Here is a 19,591-nt window from a genome sequence, read left to right on the forward strand (position 1 = left end):
AAAAAAGAGCGCTAATGAATTGTATAAGTACTACTTAAAAAAATGATTTAATCTTTTCAGTGCACGTCGTATTATACATAGAACACAAGTCTTTTTCTTCCAGTTTCACTCGTCATCTCATACATACATTGTATTTATAGTAACTCCTGTTAACTTAAATAAAATTTCTCCCTGTTTCTCACTTATCCGTTTTTTCACATATAGATAAAATTAAATCTGTAATACAAATGAAAAGAAAATAATTCATGACAGCGTCCGAACGATCAATGCGAATCAGAATTTATCAGAGGTGCGCGAAAACCCGAAAACGTCGGACCGGGTCGAGATGAGAATCTCGACATTTTCTGGAACTCCGAAATTTTCGAGAATCTGATCCGACCTATCCCGATCATCAGGTTCTCGTCCGTCTCTGCTTATCGTATCTCAATTACCTGCAAAGTGACTGTGGTAGGGAAGAAATAATGGGTCCGTATCCTTGTGAATTGTCATATAACTCGAACAAGGGCGCAGCTACCAATTTATAATTCTTAGGTACTGCGAACAGGGCTGAAAGATCAGAAAATAGTTTTAATCTCACGTGCTTCTAACGCACTAATACATTTCCAATGAGGTCAATTACCTTTCTCTTGCAACTGGACGAGGAACAACCTTTTGTGTTCTTTTGGTTTGGTGATGTGTGGCGGTACGTACGGATATTGGGGTGGTTCAAAGTTAGGTCTCCACCAGTTTCCAATGGTGTCTTCTATCACCCATTCCTGTTTAACTCCCTCCTGGCGCCCAAACGTCTAAAAGTTATTTCAATTATTATCCTACGGGTCGTTACATCCCTGTTACACTTTCATATACATTAAAATACAATCTTCTTCGTTCAGTCCACTAAGAACATGGTTACACAATTTTGATCACATATCGTATAGGGCTGTACAAATCTCATTAGCTTGGTCAACGATCATCTTGCTCAACGATTCCCTAACATGTTCCTGTTTCTTTAACTTTCACGTGACAGACCAAAAGTATTTATCGGAATACTTTCAGCTTCTTTCACTTACAGATACCTAATTAAATGAAACAGCTGTTGTACATAACATATTTATCATTTTAATCAGAAACTTGACAAATTGCGTAAATATAAAATCTGACAAGTGCCTATCTCTCATCTGAAATACCGCGGTCCTGCTCGTTCTAATTGATCTCTGGTGAAAAGCTTTCGATCTAAACTGTTATGTTCGATACAAATTTTCTTTCTTTCTTTTCAACGGATCGTAACAGAAAATGATTGACAATACATAATACAGTCTTCTTCTCATAATGTTACAATCTTCACGTCTTGCCTCTTTCACGTTTGATTCATAACATATTTCGTGTATACAACGAGCGACACAAGAACAATGTTCTTAGCTAACCATGATATGCATAATGTAACAAGTTATAATTGTATTACTATGAACATTGAAATGTCCGGGCATGCAGCGCACTAAAAAAATTCCAAATCCTACTGTAATTAAAATTCGACAGAGTTCCCTATTTTGAGCTACAGGCCCGGTTACATAAGTTCTACAAATGTCTGAAGGATTGATACAATCGATTCTTAGACAATGTTACAATCTAACATATCAAAGTGCCACTCCTAGCTACCTCGTAAGGTAGCATAAGGCGTCGTGCTAACTGTTACCTCTGTAAGGAGCCGTTTTAGGCCCTCTACCTCGTCTTCTCCTGTATTTAGTTCTCCACCAGGTCTGCAAGCCAAAATGAATAGACAAATTAAAAAGTCTGCTTCGCCTAAAAGATTCATGTTCAACGGTTAATTATGATCAGGCTGACGGTGCTTACAATTTGAAGAATGTAGTTCCCAGTTGAAGAAGGAGAACGTGTGGCAGTCCGTGTTCGTGCACCAACAAAACCCCTTCGACGCTGCGGCGCATTCCAATTTTATCAAATTCGTCTCGCATACGCTGAAACCTTGCTGGTACAGACGGATCTTTCTCGAAGAGTGGCTCTTTTGTTCCGAATGTATAGTTTGTCAAAGGATATCTATGATAAATGAGTTGTATTTCTTTGTTAGGTTCTTACTTTTTATGCAATCCTTCAGTAACTAAATCCAGATTTCTTCAACATCATTTTCACAAATAATATTACAATAGATACAATCGTTAAGATTATACAGGTACTCACAATGCACTGTGATAGTTTTGAGCATGTGATGTTGTTCCTGTTAAACCTTCCACGGTCTTTATACGGAACGAAAATATAATTTTCTCATGCAAGCAAGAGGAATAACATACACAGATTTTCAATAGAAAAATAATTAGATCCGACATTTTTAATATCCAAAGATGTATATACAGTGAACAAAAAATATATATATGTATATATATATGTATATATAAAATTATGAACGGATGGCAATCGATCAAATTTACACTTGTATGGTTTACAAAGCTCGTATACAAGTACAGTGTTGTTCAGGGTACAACGTAACAAATTAAACCTCTATCTGTATACTAAGTTTATCTATGAAAATCACATTTCCCGTGATTGCTTATTGTTAATTATTATAAAGGTACAGAATTGTCGACTATAATGAATATATACAGAGGACTGTTACTTATAACATTACATTTCACATTAGTTATAAGTCTTTGTCAAATGTAATTGTACCACTTAATATCGGTATCTATATTTGCGTGATTCATTCTATCATCACGTATACAATATGATTTATGGATTGTGAGCTTTTGATATTTTTAAGCACTGCACGATCATTGACTGATCAAGATATGAATAATTCATTGAGATGTTTGTTGTTACGCAATCGATAACATTGATCATGTTCACTTATAAATATCAAGTGATATTTTATGATCTGTTTGGAAGTGCATGAGCGTGTTACATTCTTCAGAATCCTGTCTCATTTATGAAACGTCGTTTGTAACGCATTTTGTGAGAGGTACAAATCTCAGAGTGCAATGTGCTAGATTTCTATGAACTTTATCATCTCATAATAAAAACTATTTGAAGCATTCACGATGTCTATGCACATGGGAATCTCTTAAATTAACAGCCTATTTAGACGTAGTTATGAACTAGCTGAGACAGATACACTCGTGATGATGTGAATACAAAAATATGTTCTATTGTAAGACTTATTTACATAAAACACGAAAGGCTAATTCACCGATTTAAAAAAAATACAAACATTTGAGATGTTTTACCTACAACAGCTTCTAAATCTTAGAGTACAACATATCAGACTGCATTTTTCTTTTTTACATATCTTCCTTCTGTACAAAACATCAAAATAATCTGTGATATATAAATAGAAACAATGAACAGGAATGATACAACTATTTTAATATATATGTATACGCATTACAAACCAACAGTCATGTTGCGACTGTTAAAAATATAACAAAACATGTTTTTGTCGCGCAAACATACAGTCAATGTATAAAAGAGGCCAGTGTTATATTGCATATTGGTGGCTACAACTTCTTGTAATTTTACAAATGAAAATGAAACTTGTTCTCTCTCTCTTTTTTTCTATCAATTAAAGATTCGTATTTTGCGCGGTTCAAGCACAAAATAAATGATCTGTACTTCTAAAGTATTCAGAAATTTTAAGCAAATAATCGCACTTTTCACTCCTCGAGAAAAATGCTCCGCCGCTACGAGAATTTCAAGGCGCACAGGAACGATCATAGTTGGCCACGACCGACAGAGTGAAAAGATAAATTATAGGATTGTCAAACGATCGATGAAAAAATTCGCATACAAGGTTATTGCTTAAAATCTCCGCGGTCACTTAACGAAAGGATGAACAGCCGTCTCATGGTCGTACCATGTAAGATGCATGTTTAAAGGTGTTAGGAACATAATTTATAATTGCTAGCGTCTCTTAACCGGCCATAGTTGTTCTACAGGAGAGGCAGTCAAAACATTAACTCTAAAAAATAATGTAATTTAAGACTCGTATTGATCATCACTTACAAATTAACTGTCCTGTTGATAGTTACAGACTGGTTCGCCACCACTTTTCCCTCGAACGAACTGTTACTCGCTCTTCTTGGCCACCCACTTCCTTCCCTCTTTATTTGAGTTGTTGCCATCGCCATTTTTTCACCTACGTATATCAACGCACCGCTATCTGAACGCGACAAACGTCTGCCCGCGCAATCGAACGTGTGGTGTACGTGTACTCCTTCTCCTTCTCGAATATCCCGAAACTATTTTGCAGGCCGGAACAGTGTTGCCAGATGTGTGCCTCGTACATACAACGCCCCCTTCACGACCTTATATTCTCTGGCAATCATTTTTTTAATCGGGAACTTCTCTTGATATTCATGTTTTACTTGATTTCCATGATAATTAAAGAGTAACGTAATTATGAAAGATTGAAGAGAAATAAACAAAATATGTTGTCTTCATTTGTATAATATTGGCAACAGTGAATAACAAAGGGCTCTTTGGGGTTTCCATGATCTAGCGCACGGAATGGGACGACCATTCCGGGATTCGTCACTCAAGAGCAGGAGGCGTCCGGCGTTCATTGAGAGAGAAAATTTGTTTCTCGTCGCGTTTAAATTTGTTTACGGCGTCCGTAATCAACAAATCTCGTTATGAGAGCCACCGTTTTTGCATAGTAAGTTCGGTGAGTGAATTATTCTGGTGTGCTTCTCAAAATATTATCCGACCAACAACGGTCTTTGTATTCGTACGAAAATGGCGTCGGGCAAGGCGCTACGTAAAACGTTCTTCCACTCGCCTTTGTTCTTAGCTTCGTTCTTATAAACGCAGTTTGCATTTCGTCGTGCTCGAGACGATTCGTGCACGTTTTTTCTCCTGTTAAACTCGCTTTGCCGCAAACGTCTCGTGCTTCGAAAAATAGTTGCAGGTGTCCGAGGTATTTATTTCTTTGTATACGATTTCGTGAGACTCGTAGTATCATTGACCTCCGCAGACTCGCCGGTACACGCATCGTGATTTTATACTCTAACACGGGCCGAAATATTCTCCGCGATCGATCGATACCTTCGAAAGCATATAAATCGTACCACATCACGTGATCTAGAAAATTACGTAACACGAAACGAAAATCCGTACCCTCGTGCCGTCCATGTAAAAGTAAACGGAGATTAGATGCAACACACAGAACGCGGTGAATTTTTTCGTGTAGCCAATCAAATTCAGGGCTTAAGGGTTAATAATTATTTTATAGTTACAGTTTCCATTTTGTTATAAGAGATTCATAGGTACAGTATGGAAAAAATGGTGTGTGTTGCAGGATCAATTAGGCAACTGAGTGTGTGTTAGGTGTCAAGAGTCTCAGGTATCGGCATCGTCAAAGTGGACTTTAGTACAATGACACGGTGCAGTTGACTCCTTTTCCACTTCTCCATTTTATTATCCTTCGCTGATGGACTGTTCGCTGCTTGGTCATCTTTGTTCTCATCAGCTTCTTATCTTTCATCGTACATTTTAACTGAGGGTGAAGAAGGAAGAGATTTCTGAAGTGTCTAAAGCCGAAGGTAATGATCATAAGTAACGTAATAAAATCTAGCTCATAATACAGCGGAAGGGGAAGTGTTGTGATTTTACTACAGGCTCGTTTAGTTCCTCGTTATCTTGGAACGTTCCGAGATGCCCGTTGAGAGCTAAACCACCGTTTCGTGTTTATCTTTTATCCGATATATTCTTTCTTTTCTTTTCATTATATACATATTTCTGCTATTCATGGCAAATGGTAAGTAGATAGTTAAGAAGTGGGAATAATAAAGAGACCATGATCAAACATTTTCTATGCAGGAACGGAGAACAATCTGTCTACTTGCATGACTTGCCTTTAACATGCTCTTCATTTTATTAAGCACATCGATTATTACACGCATCCTCATACTACGAACTTAATAAAATTTTAAAGCTTATTAAGTCTTATAAACTATCGTTGAGTTAGAAAAAATAAGATTCTCAGAAAGCTGCAAAAGCAGGCATTTGTACTGTGTTAAAAACTCGTAACTAGTAGGTCACGGTCATGATTTTTGCTGATAAACTAAACTATAAATATAAATTCATCGCCGGCGATATTATAATTGAATTCTAAAAATTTTCATTTCGTTAACGTTTATGCCCGTACAATGCGATACGTATCTATTTGATTCATTTCTCACGCAATGAAAGAAGGTAAGTTTATTTAAAACCGCAGAGAAGGTTTGCACAAGCAAAGCGTCTTTTGCAAGTTTCAAGTTAAATTCGTTCGATTAAACGTCTACAATGCGATTACTTCGATTAAACATTTATGATGCGACTGCTTAAAATTGATTAGTACAGGATTAAGAAATTTCGAACAGCGTATCAGCAATACAAAATAACAAACTTCATTTTTTCGGAAAGAATAATTGCTCGGCGCAGATCGCAGATTGTATTTAATCATTTCGTTGAATGATAAAAATACAAGAGAAGGAGCGAAAATAACCGGAGTGGGATATGTCTGCTGGGTCTCCCTCCCGATTCTTCTTCGCTGTGAAGTGCATTTCTGTGACAAGGTCCTTGAGAGCTGGGAGTCATCACCTTCTAATTCGCGTGCATTTTCGTTGCATGCTCTGCGTGGACACAGTGGTCGACGATATACTCTGCGTACTTCTAGACAATCTTCTTCCGGTCGCATACTTACGCATTGCACCCGCCCAAGTGTAATCGGCATAAATGACATATATTGAATCACCGAACGATAAACGTATCGATAACAACGTAAGCCTTTATCAACGCGACGTCAACTTTCAGCCTTACGCATTCGCGCTAACTCCAGTTAAATTGCTAATAATAAAGGAAACGTAAAAATAGCCATTCCATAAATAAAACTTTACCTCTAAACGTAAAACGTAAAAGTTGCTGATTCGACAGACTCAATTTATGGCGGTTCTGTTTTATTTTATTGTTAGTATGATTGTTTTGCTACGCAAGAGACGCGTGTTTAATTCTGATGGCTCAGCGACGGAGAAACCGATAATCGCACGGACGATGGCAATCATTTACCTTCTGCCCTACGCCACAGTATGTCGTGTCGCATAATCAGATCGTCCACACGAAACAGTTTTACCACTGTTGCTTCAACGATCTTATCGACGCTTTTAATAGTTTCGACCACGGAACAAGTTTTTTTTTACGTGGTCTCCTTTTTCACGATGTTCGAAGCTCTTTTCATTTTATTTAGCACGAAAGGTATCTATTAAATTCGATGTATATTTCAACGCATGATTTATACTCGTGTGTTGGCCTCGGAACTAAGCATCATTTTTATGGAACTTCGTATTAAGTGCGTGGAAATTAAAATTAAATGTGATCAACGTAAAAACTGATAAAGTTCTTATGACGTGAAGTACATTTAGGGATAGGATGATCATGAGAGATAGAGATAAAGAGATTCGCTTGGTTGTTACGGATTTAGATTTATTATTAAAAATTGAATGGATGTCTCTTTGTCTATATCTCTTTTTCAATACGTTTCCGTCTGTATTCTGTGCTGAATTATAAAATCTAGTTTGGATACTGGGATCTCGGATCGACACTTGGACCTCCTGTCCCTTCCTCCTATAAATTTTCATCATAGAAGAAAAAGAAAATAGAAAGTATATATGTTTTTGATACCTTGGAACGCTGAGATTCAAGATCTCCTCCTTGGTTGGATCGAAGTACCGCTGTAATATATTCTACAACCGTGATAAGAACTAATCGGAGTCGGAAAATTCTGTAGAAGTTAATACTCGTTTTTCCTTATGTTAAGCCTCCGATTTGAGCATATCTGGCGTGTAGAGTTTTTACGTTCAAGATCCAAGCGTCCTCAGTCCTTGTCTCAAACAGGAACAGATTTTTAAATAAGAATACTCTCCTCGGGGAATGAACCTTGACTCCACCTTAAAAGATTTTAACACAGTATTCTACTTGTCCAACTCGTTTGAATGGATCGCAGTTATGCTGTTCGTTTTGCCGTGAATGTTAGCGACGTGTTTTGCGTTGGACGACACAGGAAGAGCCTCGCGTTGATTCAACGACACAAGAAACGCCTGGCCCTTCATACGTTCTCTGCGAGTGCTGTCGAACTTCGTGCAGAGTCTGAGCACTCGAATCGAGACTGTGTTTACAAAGAGAGAATATCTCTAAACGATCATCGTCGGATTCGAGGAGTTTGGAACGCTTAACCGGCGCGTCGTCGTGAGAAACGAAAGCGAAAAGGCAGGGAAAGAGGAAAGTTTCTAAATGCGCGTTCATCGTCCGCCTCGAGTCTTCTTCTTTATGGCATCATCGACGCGTATTGCTGTTGGAACGGAAGCTGAAATGGATTCTTGGTGATTTACGCCCACACACAGTTAATTATTTTTCATCGATCTGCATCGACCACGATCATCGTGATTCGACGTCGATCGTCGTTCAGTCCTGATGACAGTCAGCATATAACGAACATGCTTCGAGTTTGTCTGCAAATTTTTACTGAAAGCTGTTCTACTTATTGTTCTACTAATATGAATTATTATTAATTTATATGAATTTAGAGGTCCGAATCATTTTTTAAATTGTTTGGGCCTTTACGGTTTTAAGATTGGAGATAGTCTTATTTAAAATCATTTCATCGATATTAATGTCTTAATCCTTCAATCTTTATAGACAGTTGTTACGGAGTACATCAAAAATTGTTTTTATTTGGAAGTATTTGTATTTTAAAAATTGAAGGTTTAAGCTGATGTCCCTCGACACCGAGTCTTCTATATGAGCTTGGCATTTGAGAACAATTAAATTACTTTGAGAATAAACACTGTTTCTGTCGCTAACAATGGAGATAGCTGTACTAAACTTGTTTTCGGATTACTAAAACATAAAATAATTAGACTGAAGAATCACGTTTGAAAATTACGTTTGCGCTATCAGAATCTGCGGAGGGTCTGTCCTATTTTTAGTCCGTCGTCTGACTGACTCCTGAGAACGAAGAAACGACGTTACGAAAGGGTAATTAAATCTGAATCTGATCGTGGCTGCTGTTGATAAAAAAACAGTACATTTATATTTAACTGCAATCAACGTCTGGTTCAGTGATTAAAGAAATGCTGTCAATTCTTATAAACTTTTCCTTTAATCTATATTTTACAGAAAACTTCGTTTCTGCTTTAATATTTTACACCATGATTTATTGATAACGAAATAATGATTTTGGAACTCTGTGCCTATGTTTAGCCACGGAAGTGATGTCCTACGTCTCTTCGTGTGATATTTGCGAAAGCACGTTTATTACTCGACGAGGGATACGTTTACGAATTTCTAGTCGGGGAATGGGATCCTCTAAAATGATAAATGCTTCCGGTACACGTGTTCGGAACTCTGTATACAACATGCGAATTGTATAAGCACTGGGTCATTCCATGCATGGAATACATGCCTGCCGTTTCACTATTGACCAGCGATAATTATTAATAGTTGTTGCTCGACGAAGACGCATTCTATATAGCAATTGAAAATAATATCTTCGTTAATGATATAAAAAAATGCAAGTCTAAAATAGAAGAAATACGAAGAACTCTTTTCGATGGACTTCTTTAAAAAGTACAACGTGAAACGCAATACTTATGTATTGTATCATAAGTATTGATATAACAGGTTTTGGGTTCTTATTTAATTAGGATCGGCGACGAGTTTCGAAGCGTTTACACGTTGTGGAATAGCGTGAATAGAAAACGGTGTCTTCAGGATCTTTTATTCATTACACGGTTCCAACGATTACTAATCGTGGTCTGAATCGATCGAGGAGAGAGTCCCGCGGGATCTCCGGGAAACCGCATGATCGCAACGAGCCACGATAAGAGTACCTGGGAACGATCTTCGCGATCGAGGTCGTGAGCAATTACGAGTTCGTGTCGGTGTTAGAAACGATTCTCCGTTTCCGGAATGAATTACTTGGAACTGGGACGCGCGACTTCGAGCCACGTAAGCCGTAAAAATAAGGCGTGCGATAAAAACCATGTCTTACAATTTATATGCAAAAAGTAACACATTTCCCTTTATGGATTTTGTTGTTATCAAAATGAAGAAACCAGTTCTGACCAAAGTAGAACAACGCACGTTGACGCAATGAAGCTATGCTGATTTTAATAAGTTTTAGCCATCGTGACTATTTTTTAATAATAATCTGATTTTATTCTTTTTTTTTTCATTATTATACTTCATTGTCATTATCTATAAATAATTTCTGTGTTTGATATTATCTACGAGGTGAAGCGAGAATTCAAAGATTTAAACGAATACTTTTCCCGATGATCATCGGAAATGGCAAATTTAAACTCCATTAGTGCGATCAGACAAGAGGCTGCGAATCTGGATAGACAATTAAGTAGAAGAGATAAGATCTTCGACGTTTGTTCGGGAGCTTATGAGATTTACGTTCCTGTTTCCTCGTACTCGGATCGAATCGCGTTCTGCACGTCTGTTACGCTTCCACATATTCTGCGAATAATATCCGCCGTTCCTAAGTCCTTCGTTGGATTCTGTTCATTTCTGGTGGTTTGGGAATGAATCTGCTTCATTGAAATCTAATCAGGAAAATTCGTACTGTCTGTCTCGAAGCTTAAATAAATTCTGATCACTCCGTTAATTCCGAAAATCAAAGATTTTAGACGAAGTTAATTAGCTCCTTTAATCAATGGAATTCTTAAACTCTACGATGTTTGGCTGTAATTATGCATAGATTGAAACACGATTTCTTAATCTTTTTCGATTAATAAGAAAGTTATGTTATATTTAATCGTAACTCTGCGTACGTAGTCGTATTCAACGTTGTATCAAATGTACACAAAATACATTTGTTAGCGGCGAGTTCTTAAGGACGATTGCACGTGTCAACACATAGGGCATGCCTAGCGGCCTAGTTTGTAATAGTCGCCGATACTCTGTGTCTATCAAAGAGCAGGTACATAGTTAGCAGACGATTACTGGTAGAAGTGCGGAGAGTTCTGAGAGTCGCGGATGCCTCGGACCCAAGGGATACTTCGTTGCCCATCAAAAGGATCCTTGTCACGGCCGATGCCTTGAAGACATGGTGCCGCATGACACTTGTTTATCATGTCTATCATAAGGGTGTTTCGAGGATCTCATAGTGTGGGGAAGGAGTCGAGACCTTCTGTCTTTGGAGAGACTATGAAGAACAGCATAGCACTTATCCCAGAATCTGTGGACGAATCACTACGAAATTTAACACGTTAGTAGAGTTAGCGTGTGTATCGTCAAGGGGAAATAAAATGAAGTAAAAAAAGATGTGATATATCAGTTTTATTTCTTGAGATCCCAGTCCAGACTGCGAGAATAATTTTTGCGCCAGCTTTATCTTCGGATTGTGTTTCCATCCTCCGTTTAATTGGACTCCTTCGGCTCGGTTGCAGATCTCTTGAAAATGAGCGTGATAATCAGACTACAGAATTTGGCGTGGTCCGCCAACGCTTTGGACATTCGCCAATTTTTCAGAGGGTTGAGCATTCCGGAAGGAGGTGTGCACATCGTCGGCGGTGAGCTGGGCGATGCATTCATCGCTTTCAGGTAAGAGAAGAAATTTTCTGTTTTATTTTTTATTTTATCTTCTACGTTCGCTGCGTTAATTTAATTTTAAATCGACAATTGTACGCGTCGATAATGATTTACGTGCAAGAGAGAACAATTTCGGATCAACAAGATTTTCATAAACACGAGATAAAGATTTTTTTTAAGAAGTAACACAAGAAATATTAAAAACCTGCGGGATAACTTATACAACGAAACTGGACTTGAAACTTGCAGCACCGACGAGGATGCCCGCCAAGCTATGATGCACGACGGCGGCAAGATCAAGGAGATGAAGATCAAGCTGCTGCTTAGCTCGCGCGCGGAGATGCAAAAAGTAATCGAGGCGGCAAGGCAGCAAACGTTGAGCCTTCAATCCTTCATGCAAACAGCGCCGGTCGTCCCGCCAGTGGTTCCGAAGCCGGGATCGCCCGGGGACCGAAGGGATAAGGAGAAAGATAACGACAGCGAGTCGGGCAAGGATCGAAAGGACAGGCGGGACAGATCCCGCTCCAGAGACAGATCTCGGTCCCGCGACAGAGACAGGGACAGGGACAGGAGGGACAGAGACAGAGGTCGAGACCGTAGACGTAGAGACAGAAGCAGATCGCGAGACAGGGAGAGGGACAGGAGAGACAGACGACGTCGACGCGATCGATCCAGGTCCCGGGATCGTACTCGGTCCAGGGACAGGGACACCAAACGTAATTCCACGGGAGAGCGTCGTAAAGATGGTAACGAGGATGACAACAGCGACGTCGTTTGCGTGGGTCTTTTTCACAAAGACAAACCAGCGGCTGGTGCCAAGAAACCGTTAGAGAACGGAATTTGGGAGGTCCCACCTCAGACACAGATGCAGGCAGCCATGCTGGCGCCTAGTATTCTAGGTGCCGGTGTCGCTGCATTGTCACAGGACGGCGAGCAACGCGCAATGACTTTCGGCGGCTCGGTGATCGGCCAGCAATCTATGCTGCAACAAAGCCAATTTCCTATCAATGGAGTCAACGGTGTGGGAAGTTTGATGCAGGCGCATATACCAGCGTTGGGCATAGCGCCGTTATCTCAAAGCGTCAGTAGCTCGAATTTGCCTAGTTTGACCAGCGGACTGAACAGAACAAAGGAACCTTGGAACCAGGGTGAGCAAGGAAGGATGGACCAAGTCAGGTTCCCTGGCAGATCTGGCCAGTTTGCCGCGGACATGTACGGTGCGAATGGTTCTATGAACTTCAGACCTGGTGTTAGACCGAACAATCCTTTCTTAACTAAAGTACAAGAATTGGAGGGTCGTCGCAATCCGCACGCGTTCAGTTTCGACAGTGACAGACCAGGGAGTCGAAACTCTGCGAACAACTCGAGGTTCTCGAACGACAATAAGAACAGTGGCGGGCTGTGCGTAGAAGTTCGTAACATGCCATCGAGTGCCACTCACAATGACGTTCGCCACGCGTTCCAGGGTATTTACATAAGAAAAGACGGATTGAAATTGATAAACGACAATCACGGGAACCGAGTAGGCATCGCTTACGTGAAGTTCACTAAACCCGAAGGTAAAGAAGTCGCTCTGAGCACGACCAGATACGTTAGAGGATCCGAAGTGGAAGTTCTGCATTTGGAAGAAAGTATCTTCGAAAAGGCGGTGGACTCTTATTCCCCTGAAAAGGAAAGGGATGACGGAAGGGACGAAGACGCCCGGTCTTCCGCCTGTATTTTACTCACCGATTTGCCGTCCTTCACTAAGGAGATGGACATCGCGAAATTGTTCCACGACTGGAAGATCAACGACCTGTTCATCATCAGCACCAAGGATTCTGGCAACGTACAGGCATACGTCCAATTCGCCAGACTAGAAGACGCGAAAGCTTCCGTGAGCACATCGTTGAAAATCGGCAACAAACCCGTGAGCGCGTCTGCGATCAGCGAGGAGAAGTTTGCCCAGGCGAAACGCGATCACGAACAGAATCAGACTACCAGTTCGGACTGCGTCATCATGCGGGGACTTCCGTTCCAAACGATCGACCGTGACATCTTAGATTTCTTCTCAGACATCGGCATAGTACCTCATAGGATACACATGTTACTCAATCAAAATGGAAAACCGGCCGGGGAATGTTTCTGCGAGTTCGACAGCGCGGACGAAGCTCTCCGAGCAACTGCCAAGAACGGTCTACCCTTTGGGAAAAACGTACCGACCATAGAGCTGGTTCCAAGAGCTAAGATGCTAGAGACTTTGGGAATGGTGGACCCACAAATGTTGGAGACGCAACAGCAACACTTCCCGACGCTTCAGGACCCACGGCCACGATTCTCCGGACCTATGAATCATCTGCCGCGGTTCGGGAACTCCGGATTCAGTCCCAGATGTCCGCCCGGTCTGATGGGAATACCTAGACACATGCTGGGTCGACACCCAGGATCCATGGACTACGTGGAGGGCTTCGGTAAACCTGGTTGCGTCCTGTCTTTAGAGAACGTCCCGTTCAAAGCAGACATCAACGAGATTATCGAGTTCTTCGGCGATTTCGACGTGAAAAGGGAAAACGTGATTCGTCGGTACAACGAGAGGGGAATGCCAACGGGCGACGCCAGGGTGGCCTTTGCTTCGCCCGGCGAGGCTCAAAGAGCTTTGAGAGAGTTGAAGCACTGTAAAATGAGGGATCGTACGATATACATGAAACTCGCGTGAACGCGGACGACGGATCGGTCGAGTTCAGAATTCGGTCCTGAAAATCGGTCTTCGAAAGTATCGAACGGCAGGTCTAAGTGATCGATAGTGATGAACTCATTCGTCGCTCTGAATTAGGCATTGCCTCCTTATAAACTAGGCAAACGTTATACGTAAAACGTTTGTGATCAAGTTATAAAGGTGATAGAACGAACGGCTCATGACTTATAACGGGGCAATGCCGTATTTAATTCCAATGGGAGCAATATGAATATGTTCTGAACGATCAGACCGGGAATGGAAGAACTGAGAAGAGTAGAAGAGATGCTTCCTTCTCGCTTATACAGTGAAGTCTAGAAAGATGGATTTACTCGAACGAAGAACTGAACTATCTTATAAAACGAAGTTTCATTCGGGTGAAATATTACTATCGAGACTTCACTGTATGGTGAGTGTAAAAGGAAATGATTTAGTTTTTGTATATAAACTATGATTTAAGTATCATGACTTGACGATCGTTTATATGATTTATAGAGATATATTTTCCTTCGCATGAATGTTGTTTATTTTATAACGAAAAGGAACGGTTCGCAGAAATTTATTTTTAGGAGTAACTGAGCAGGTGCAATTATTCTCGACTTCTCCTCGGGGAACTTTTCCTTTCGTTTTCATTTTCATTTCGTTTTATTACGTTTTACCGCATTAAACTGGAACTAAAGTTTTTGTTTCTCACGTCCACTGATTAATGATTAAAAACTGTAAATATAAAATAAGTCTAGTGTATCATTTTCAACGTCATCGTGATTTTCTTTATTCCTATTTCGAGCATCTAACGTTACCGAAGATTTGTACATGTTCTCATGTAGTTATTGCAAAATGCAGCGCAATAATGAGTACGATAAAAGACTTTTATGTTTTAAATCGATCGAGAACCACCTGATGCTCATTCATGATTTTTAAAGACTTCGTAATGTCACAGACGGGTGTGTAATAAAGTACAAAATCCGAGTGTGAAGGATTTAACTCTGTATAAAAAGTAAATACGAGAAAAACGATTCGTTTTACATTTCACATTTTTTACAAACGCAGTCGTATATGTACGTTTACATATCCACGACTCCATCGAATTGTATATAGTCTATATACATAAGCGTCATAAACAAATATGATTTAGTTTACATAGATGTATGATAAATATTTGTACGGCGAGATTATTGACCAGCTAGAGGTGTACTTAAATTGTTCGGTTTGCCGTATGTTTCTGTTTAATATAAGCACTTTAAGACTTCAATAAATTTATATTTACAGCAATAAACAGTATTTTCGATTATTTATCGATCATCCACGGTCAGTCAATAAGAATAGTTATGAAAAATTTTTTATTTTATGAAATTTTAGATGATTTTATTAATTCATATAATTATTTGTTAACCAGCTAGACGCGTTCTTTTCAAAAAGTGGGTAAGTACCATGCTGTTTCTCACCGTCCTCTTACCAGAAGGGACCCTTGCCTTCCCGACTCCGTGGCCAGATCCTTAAGAACAATATCTTTGTTGGTTAGTGCTAGGCTGCGTTCAGCTGTTTTATCTTTCCTAACTGTTTTCACCTTTCCTCATGATCTACGTATTTTATGGCCCTCGATGGCCGCGTGACTTCGGGCCTCCAGCCATTTGGACGCCACCCTTGTAAAGCCTCTTAAGGCCGATGCAAGCTGGGTCCCTATCGTAAAACAATTTAAAAGAAACGAGGAATCCCGGGTTAACTGTCCTTGACAACTATTAAAAATAAGCTGCTGCTAACATATTTTTATTGACCGATTTATACGACATATAAAAAGTTGCGTGTACATCGGAATATTTAAATGATCAGTGAAATATCTGTGTACATTTTCCGTGTTGCATGTTTCACTTTGCATAAAATGTGCGGCGATAAGTCATGAAAGCACAGAGTGGAACTGACCCAGACACGCAGAACCTTTCGAAAGGGGAGTAGCCGCGGTTATCGGGTAGCGGCTCATCGATTTTTGATCGCTGAGAGCGGGTTATTCATGCTAAACGTACTGTGGCAAATCAGCGGTGCCTAAATATTGAGTCACGTGCTATTTCTGTAGCCGTTCTCCTCGCCCGAGCTCAAAGTACTTACATACAACCGAGCGTGTACGCGCTACAGAAATGATTCGTGCTCCGCCCGGTGAACGTGACAACGCCACTAACGAGTCGAACAATGCCTCGATCACGATAAAACGAACGAGTAAAGTAAACAGACAACCGTGACTACTAAGCTTCTTTTTCCACAATCAGTTCCTGATTTAGGCTGCGTTCAGCTGTTTTATCTTTCCTAACTGTTTTCACCTTTCCTCATGATCTACGTATTTTATGGCCCTCGATGGCCGCGTGACTTCGGGCCTCCAGCCATTTGGACGCCACCCTTGTAAAGCCTCTTAAGGCCGATGCAAGCTGGGTCCCTATCGTAAAACAATTTAAAAGAAACGAGGAATCCCGGGTTAACTGTCCTTGACAACTATTAAAAATAAGCTGCTGCTAACATATTTTTATTGACCGATTTATACGACATATAAAAAGTTGCGTGTACATCGGAATATTTAAATGATCAGTGAAATATCTGTGTACATTTTCCGTGTTGCATGTTTCACTTTGCATAAAATGTGCGGCGATAAGTCATGAAAGCACAGAGTGGAACTGACCCAGACACGCAGAACCTTTCGAAAGGGGAGTAGCCGCGGTTATCGGGTAGCGGCTCATCGATTTTTGATCGCTGAGAGCGGGTTATTCATGCTAAACGTACTGTGGCAAATCAGCGGTGCCTAAATATTGAGTCACGTGCTATTTCTGTAGCCGTTCTCCTCGCCCGAGCTCAAAGTACTTACATACAACCGAGCGTGTACGCGCTACAGAAATGATTCGTGCTCCGCCCGGTGAACGTGACAACGCCACTAACGAGTCGAACAATGCCTCGATCACGATAAAACGAACGAGTAAAGTAAACAGACAACCGTGACTACTAAGCTTCTTTTTCCACAATCAGTTCCTGATCCCATTCTCTATTGACATTTAGAGTTATAATGGACCGTCGATTATCGAGACTAACAAGGAGCCGTGGTCGAATAAATAATGATAGAAATTTTGGGTAACAGACAGTTCTTATCGCGTGAAACTTCAATTGTTTTTTATTTAATACCCCATCAGTTCTTCATCGAAGCGAACTCGTAATTCCACGAGACCCCGCATCTTTAATTACTCTCATTTTTTAGCAGCTGATCTCTGCGAAATCCTATAGAGCGAACAGTCGTTCTTTGTAGAATGTTTACTCACAATCAGACGTGCTTCAGGATTTTTATCACGTCTACGCGGTCCACGCTATTGACTCGTCCTGCGGAAGTCGCGTACGATGTACGCTGGCTACAAAATTATTTACGCTTTAATCAACTGTGAACGATATTAAAAAATTGTAAAGTAAGAATATGAGATTTGATCGAATGTATGAATTTATTAAATCTGACCGTGTTTTATGGGACACAGTAAGTATTTCGTTGTTCGCCCACGCCGTTCTATGAATTTATGTTCATTGTTAAATACGTACGTTTATGTAACGCGTTTCGGTATTATCGGCGCGGCTTGACGAGGGACGTATATATCATCTACCGAGCTAATCGCGCGTGAAACATTTAGTCGTTTGCTTTACAATGGGCATGCAGATTTTTCTTTATTCCTTTTTTTTTTCCTCTTAATAGACTCGAGATGCGCAGCGAGTTACATGGTAAGTATATAAAACTAGTTATTTCCATTCTAATCGATCTGACATATTTCTTGAGAAACGTCAATGAGACTGTCAATAACGATAACGATCTTTGAACGATAGCTTCGACAATTTTAGAGCTCTACGCCTACTTTTCACGTTTCCAGCGTTAAGGAATTGTGATTAGCATACAAAGAATGCAAAGGTGAACGAAGTAACCTTCGGCAAATTAAAATTCAAATTGGTTGACCCAACGCGAGGCAACGTTACAAAATTCAGTAAATAATTCAACGAATATCTCGACCTTTTCGTGGTACTATTATAACATTTGATCTTCTATTTCCCACGTCCATCATCGACCGCGACAAAATGCCCTAATTTACATCATAATTACATGATCGACAGAGGAAACTGGTCATTAACCTTGTTCGATTTACGATATACAAAGCGGGCTTAAATTCATCATTTCCGAAACGGATTCGTTTCCAACGTGCTGCCATTGTTCAGTGAATAAATAGAGTCCTTGGATACAATCGAAAATCTGTTTTTCTGTATACGTATTTCAATCCCTAAACACATAAAAGTCTTCAAACGATAGCAGATTTTTAGGAAAAATGAAATAATTATATGGTGTCAGCTTGAAAATGTTTTTTATTATTGCATATCTAATTTGCTTTCGATATTTTATGTAGTTTTACGTATTTATATTTCTTGTACAATCAATTTCCTTATCAGAGATGTGACACGTGTCAGAAAGTGACATCAGCATCGATTCATCGCAGAACGTCTTCGTTCGGACGTGATTTTTATGCCCCTCGCCGCGGAACTGATTCATTTTCTGTTCGCTAACTAAGTAGCTTCGGTTCCTTCGCATCGCTTGATACTTTGAAACCGAGGGAAACCCGAATGAAATTTCGCGGTGGAAGGTTCGTCCGATGACCACGGTCTCCCTTTGTGGTTGCTCGAGGACGCGTTGAAATAGAGCTGGCAGACAAAGAACGGAAGTCTCGCAGCCGTGACGAACGAGTCCGTAAATTCTAGCCGCCTAAAAACTGGGCCCTCAATACCCGAGACGGAAACTTTTCTTCAACTTCCTCGACGCGGTTTATTTTCCGCGGGGGTAACGAAACGCGCGAGCCTCTTCAACGAGAAGTGGTTCTGATTTTATATTTTATATTCTTATTTCAAGCACTGTCCGTATTTTCGATTAATTAATTAAACGAACGTGATTGGTGACACGGAAGAGGAATCATTCTATTCTATATCTGCATATTTTGTAGACGATACGTCGGATAAAAATTGGAATTGACGATGCGTTCTCCTATATTCGTGAATCAATCTGACCGAGTTGTGAGTAAGAACAACGGATGCGATCATTTCCAAGAATACTACGACTCCTCTCTGGAAATAATCACGAGATGATTGATGGAACTTGAAACTACAGAAAGATGAAGAATCAGGACGATGTGTTACGAACAGGTAGCTAATTGATAGCACAGATTTATGATAACTCGATAGCATTTGCAAAACACATACGATTTTAATACAAGTTAAACTAAACAATAGTTAAAATTTCGAACTTTCATTTTCCGTAAAGAAAATATA

The 19,591-nt window shown here is 40.1% G+C and overlaps 2 protein-coding genes and 2 long non-coding RNA genes across 9 annotated transcripts in view; 2 read left to right on the forward strand and 2 right to left on the reverse strand.

Annotated features, from left to right (window-relative positions):
• Positions 1–31: 31 nt before the first annotated feature.
• Cpsf5 (cleavage and polyadenylation specificity factor subunit 5) lies at positions 32–4,219 on the reverse strand. 3 transcript variants are annotated; one of them, XM_026816191.1, is made up of 7 exons: positions 4,014–4,105; positions 2,173–3,943; positions 1,831–2,031; positions 1,673–1,736; positions 620–785; positions 432–546; positions 32–216 (listed from the first exon to the last, which is right to left on the reverse strand). In XM_026816191.1, the coding sequence occupies exons 2-7, from the start codon at positions 2,316–2,318 to the stop codon at positions 195–197; spliced, it is 714 nt and encodes a 237-aa protein (XP_026671992.1). In that variant the 5' UTR covers positions 2,319–3,943; positions 4,014–4,105; the 3' UTR covers positions 32–194. The 3 variants fall into 3 exon arrangements, with proteins under 3 accessions (XP_026671992.1, XP_026671993.1, XP_017885244.1); XM_026816192.1 differs by having other exon boundaries at positions 2,173–3,914; positions 3,988–4,079; XM_018029755.2 differs by lacking the exon at positions 2,173–3,943 and having other exon boundaries at positions 3,988–4,219.
• Positions 4,220–4,463: 244 nt separating this feature from the next.
• Positions 4,464–15,545, forward strand: LOC108628067 (uncharacterized). Of its 4 annotated transcripts, none has more exons than XM_018029746.2 (4): positions 4,464–4,639; positions 5,282–5,525; positions 11,415–11,568; positions 11,806–15,545. In XM_018029746.2, exons 3-4 carry the CDS (start codon positions 11,426–11,428, stop codon positions 14,249–14,251), a joined length of 2,589 nt encoding a protein of 862 aa, XP_017885235.1. In that variant the 5' UTR covers positions 4,464–4,639; positions 5,282–5,525; positions 11,415–11,425; the 3' UTR covers positions 14,252–15,545. The 4 variants fall into 4 exon arrangements, 3 of the variants coding, with proteins under 3 accessions (XP_017885235.1, XP_017885234.1, XP_026671991.1); XM_018029745.2 differs by having other exon boundaries at positions 4,465–4,648; XM_026816190.1 differs by lacking the exon at positions 4,464–4,639 and adding an exon at positions 4,655–4,900.
• A 1,013-nt stretch (positions 15,546–16,558) lies between these two features.
• LOC113464720 (uncharacterized) lies at positions 16,559–18,001 on the reverse strand. The gene is made up of 3 exons (XR_003389573.1): positions 17,751–18,001; positions 17,563–17,649; positions 16,559–16,694 (listed from the first exon to the last, which is right to left on the reverse strand). It is a non-coding gene; the product is annotated as an uncharacterized LOC113464720 (long non-coding RNA).
• Positions 18,002–18,013: 12 nt separating this feature from the next.
• LOC113464719 (uncharacterized) overlaps positions 18,014–19,591 on the forward strand; it is a 2,793-nt gene continuing 1,215 nt past the window's right edge. The window contains exon 1 of the long non-coding RNA XR_003389572.1: positions 18,014–19,465. This is a non-coding gene — a long non-coding RNA (uncharacterized LOC113464719). The remainder of the gene's footprint in view (positions 19,466–19,591) is intronic.

Source organism: Ceratina calcarata, unplaced genomic scaffold, assembly GCF_001652005.2.
Source record: "Ceratina calcarata isolate Rehan_Ccalc_2016 unplaced genomic scaffold, ASM165200v1 scaffold493.2, whole genome shotgun sequence".
Classification (NCBI taxonomy): domain Eukaryota; kingdom Metazoa; phylum Arthropoda; class Insecta; order Hymenoptera; family Apidae; genus Ceratina; species Ceratina calcarata.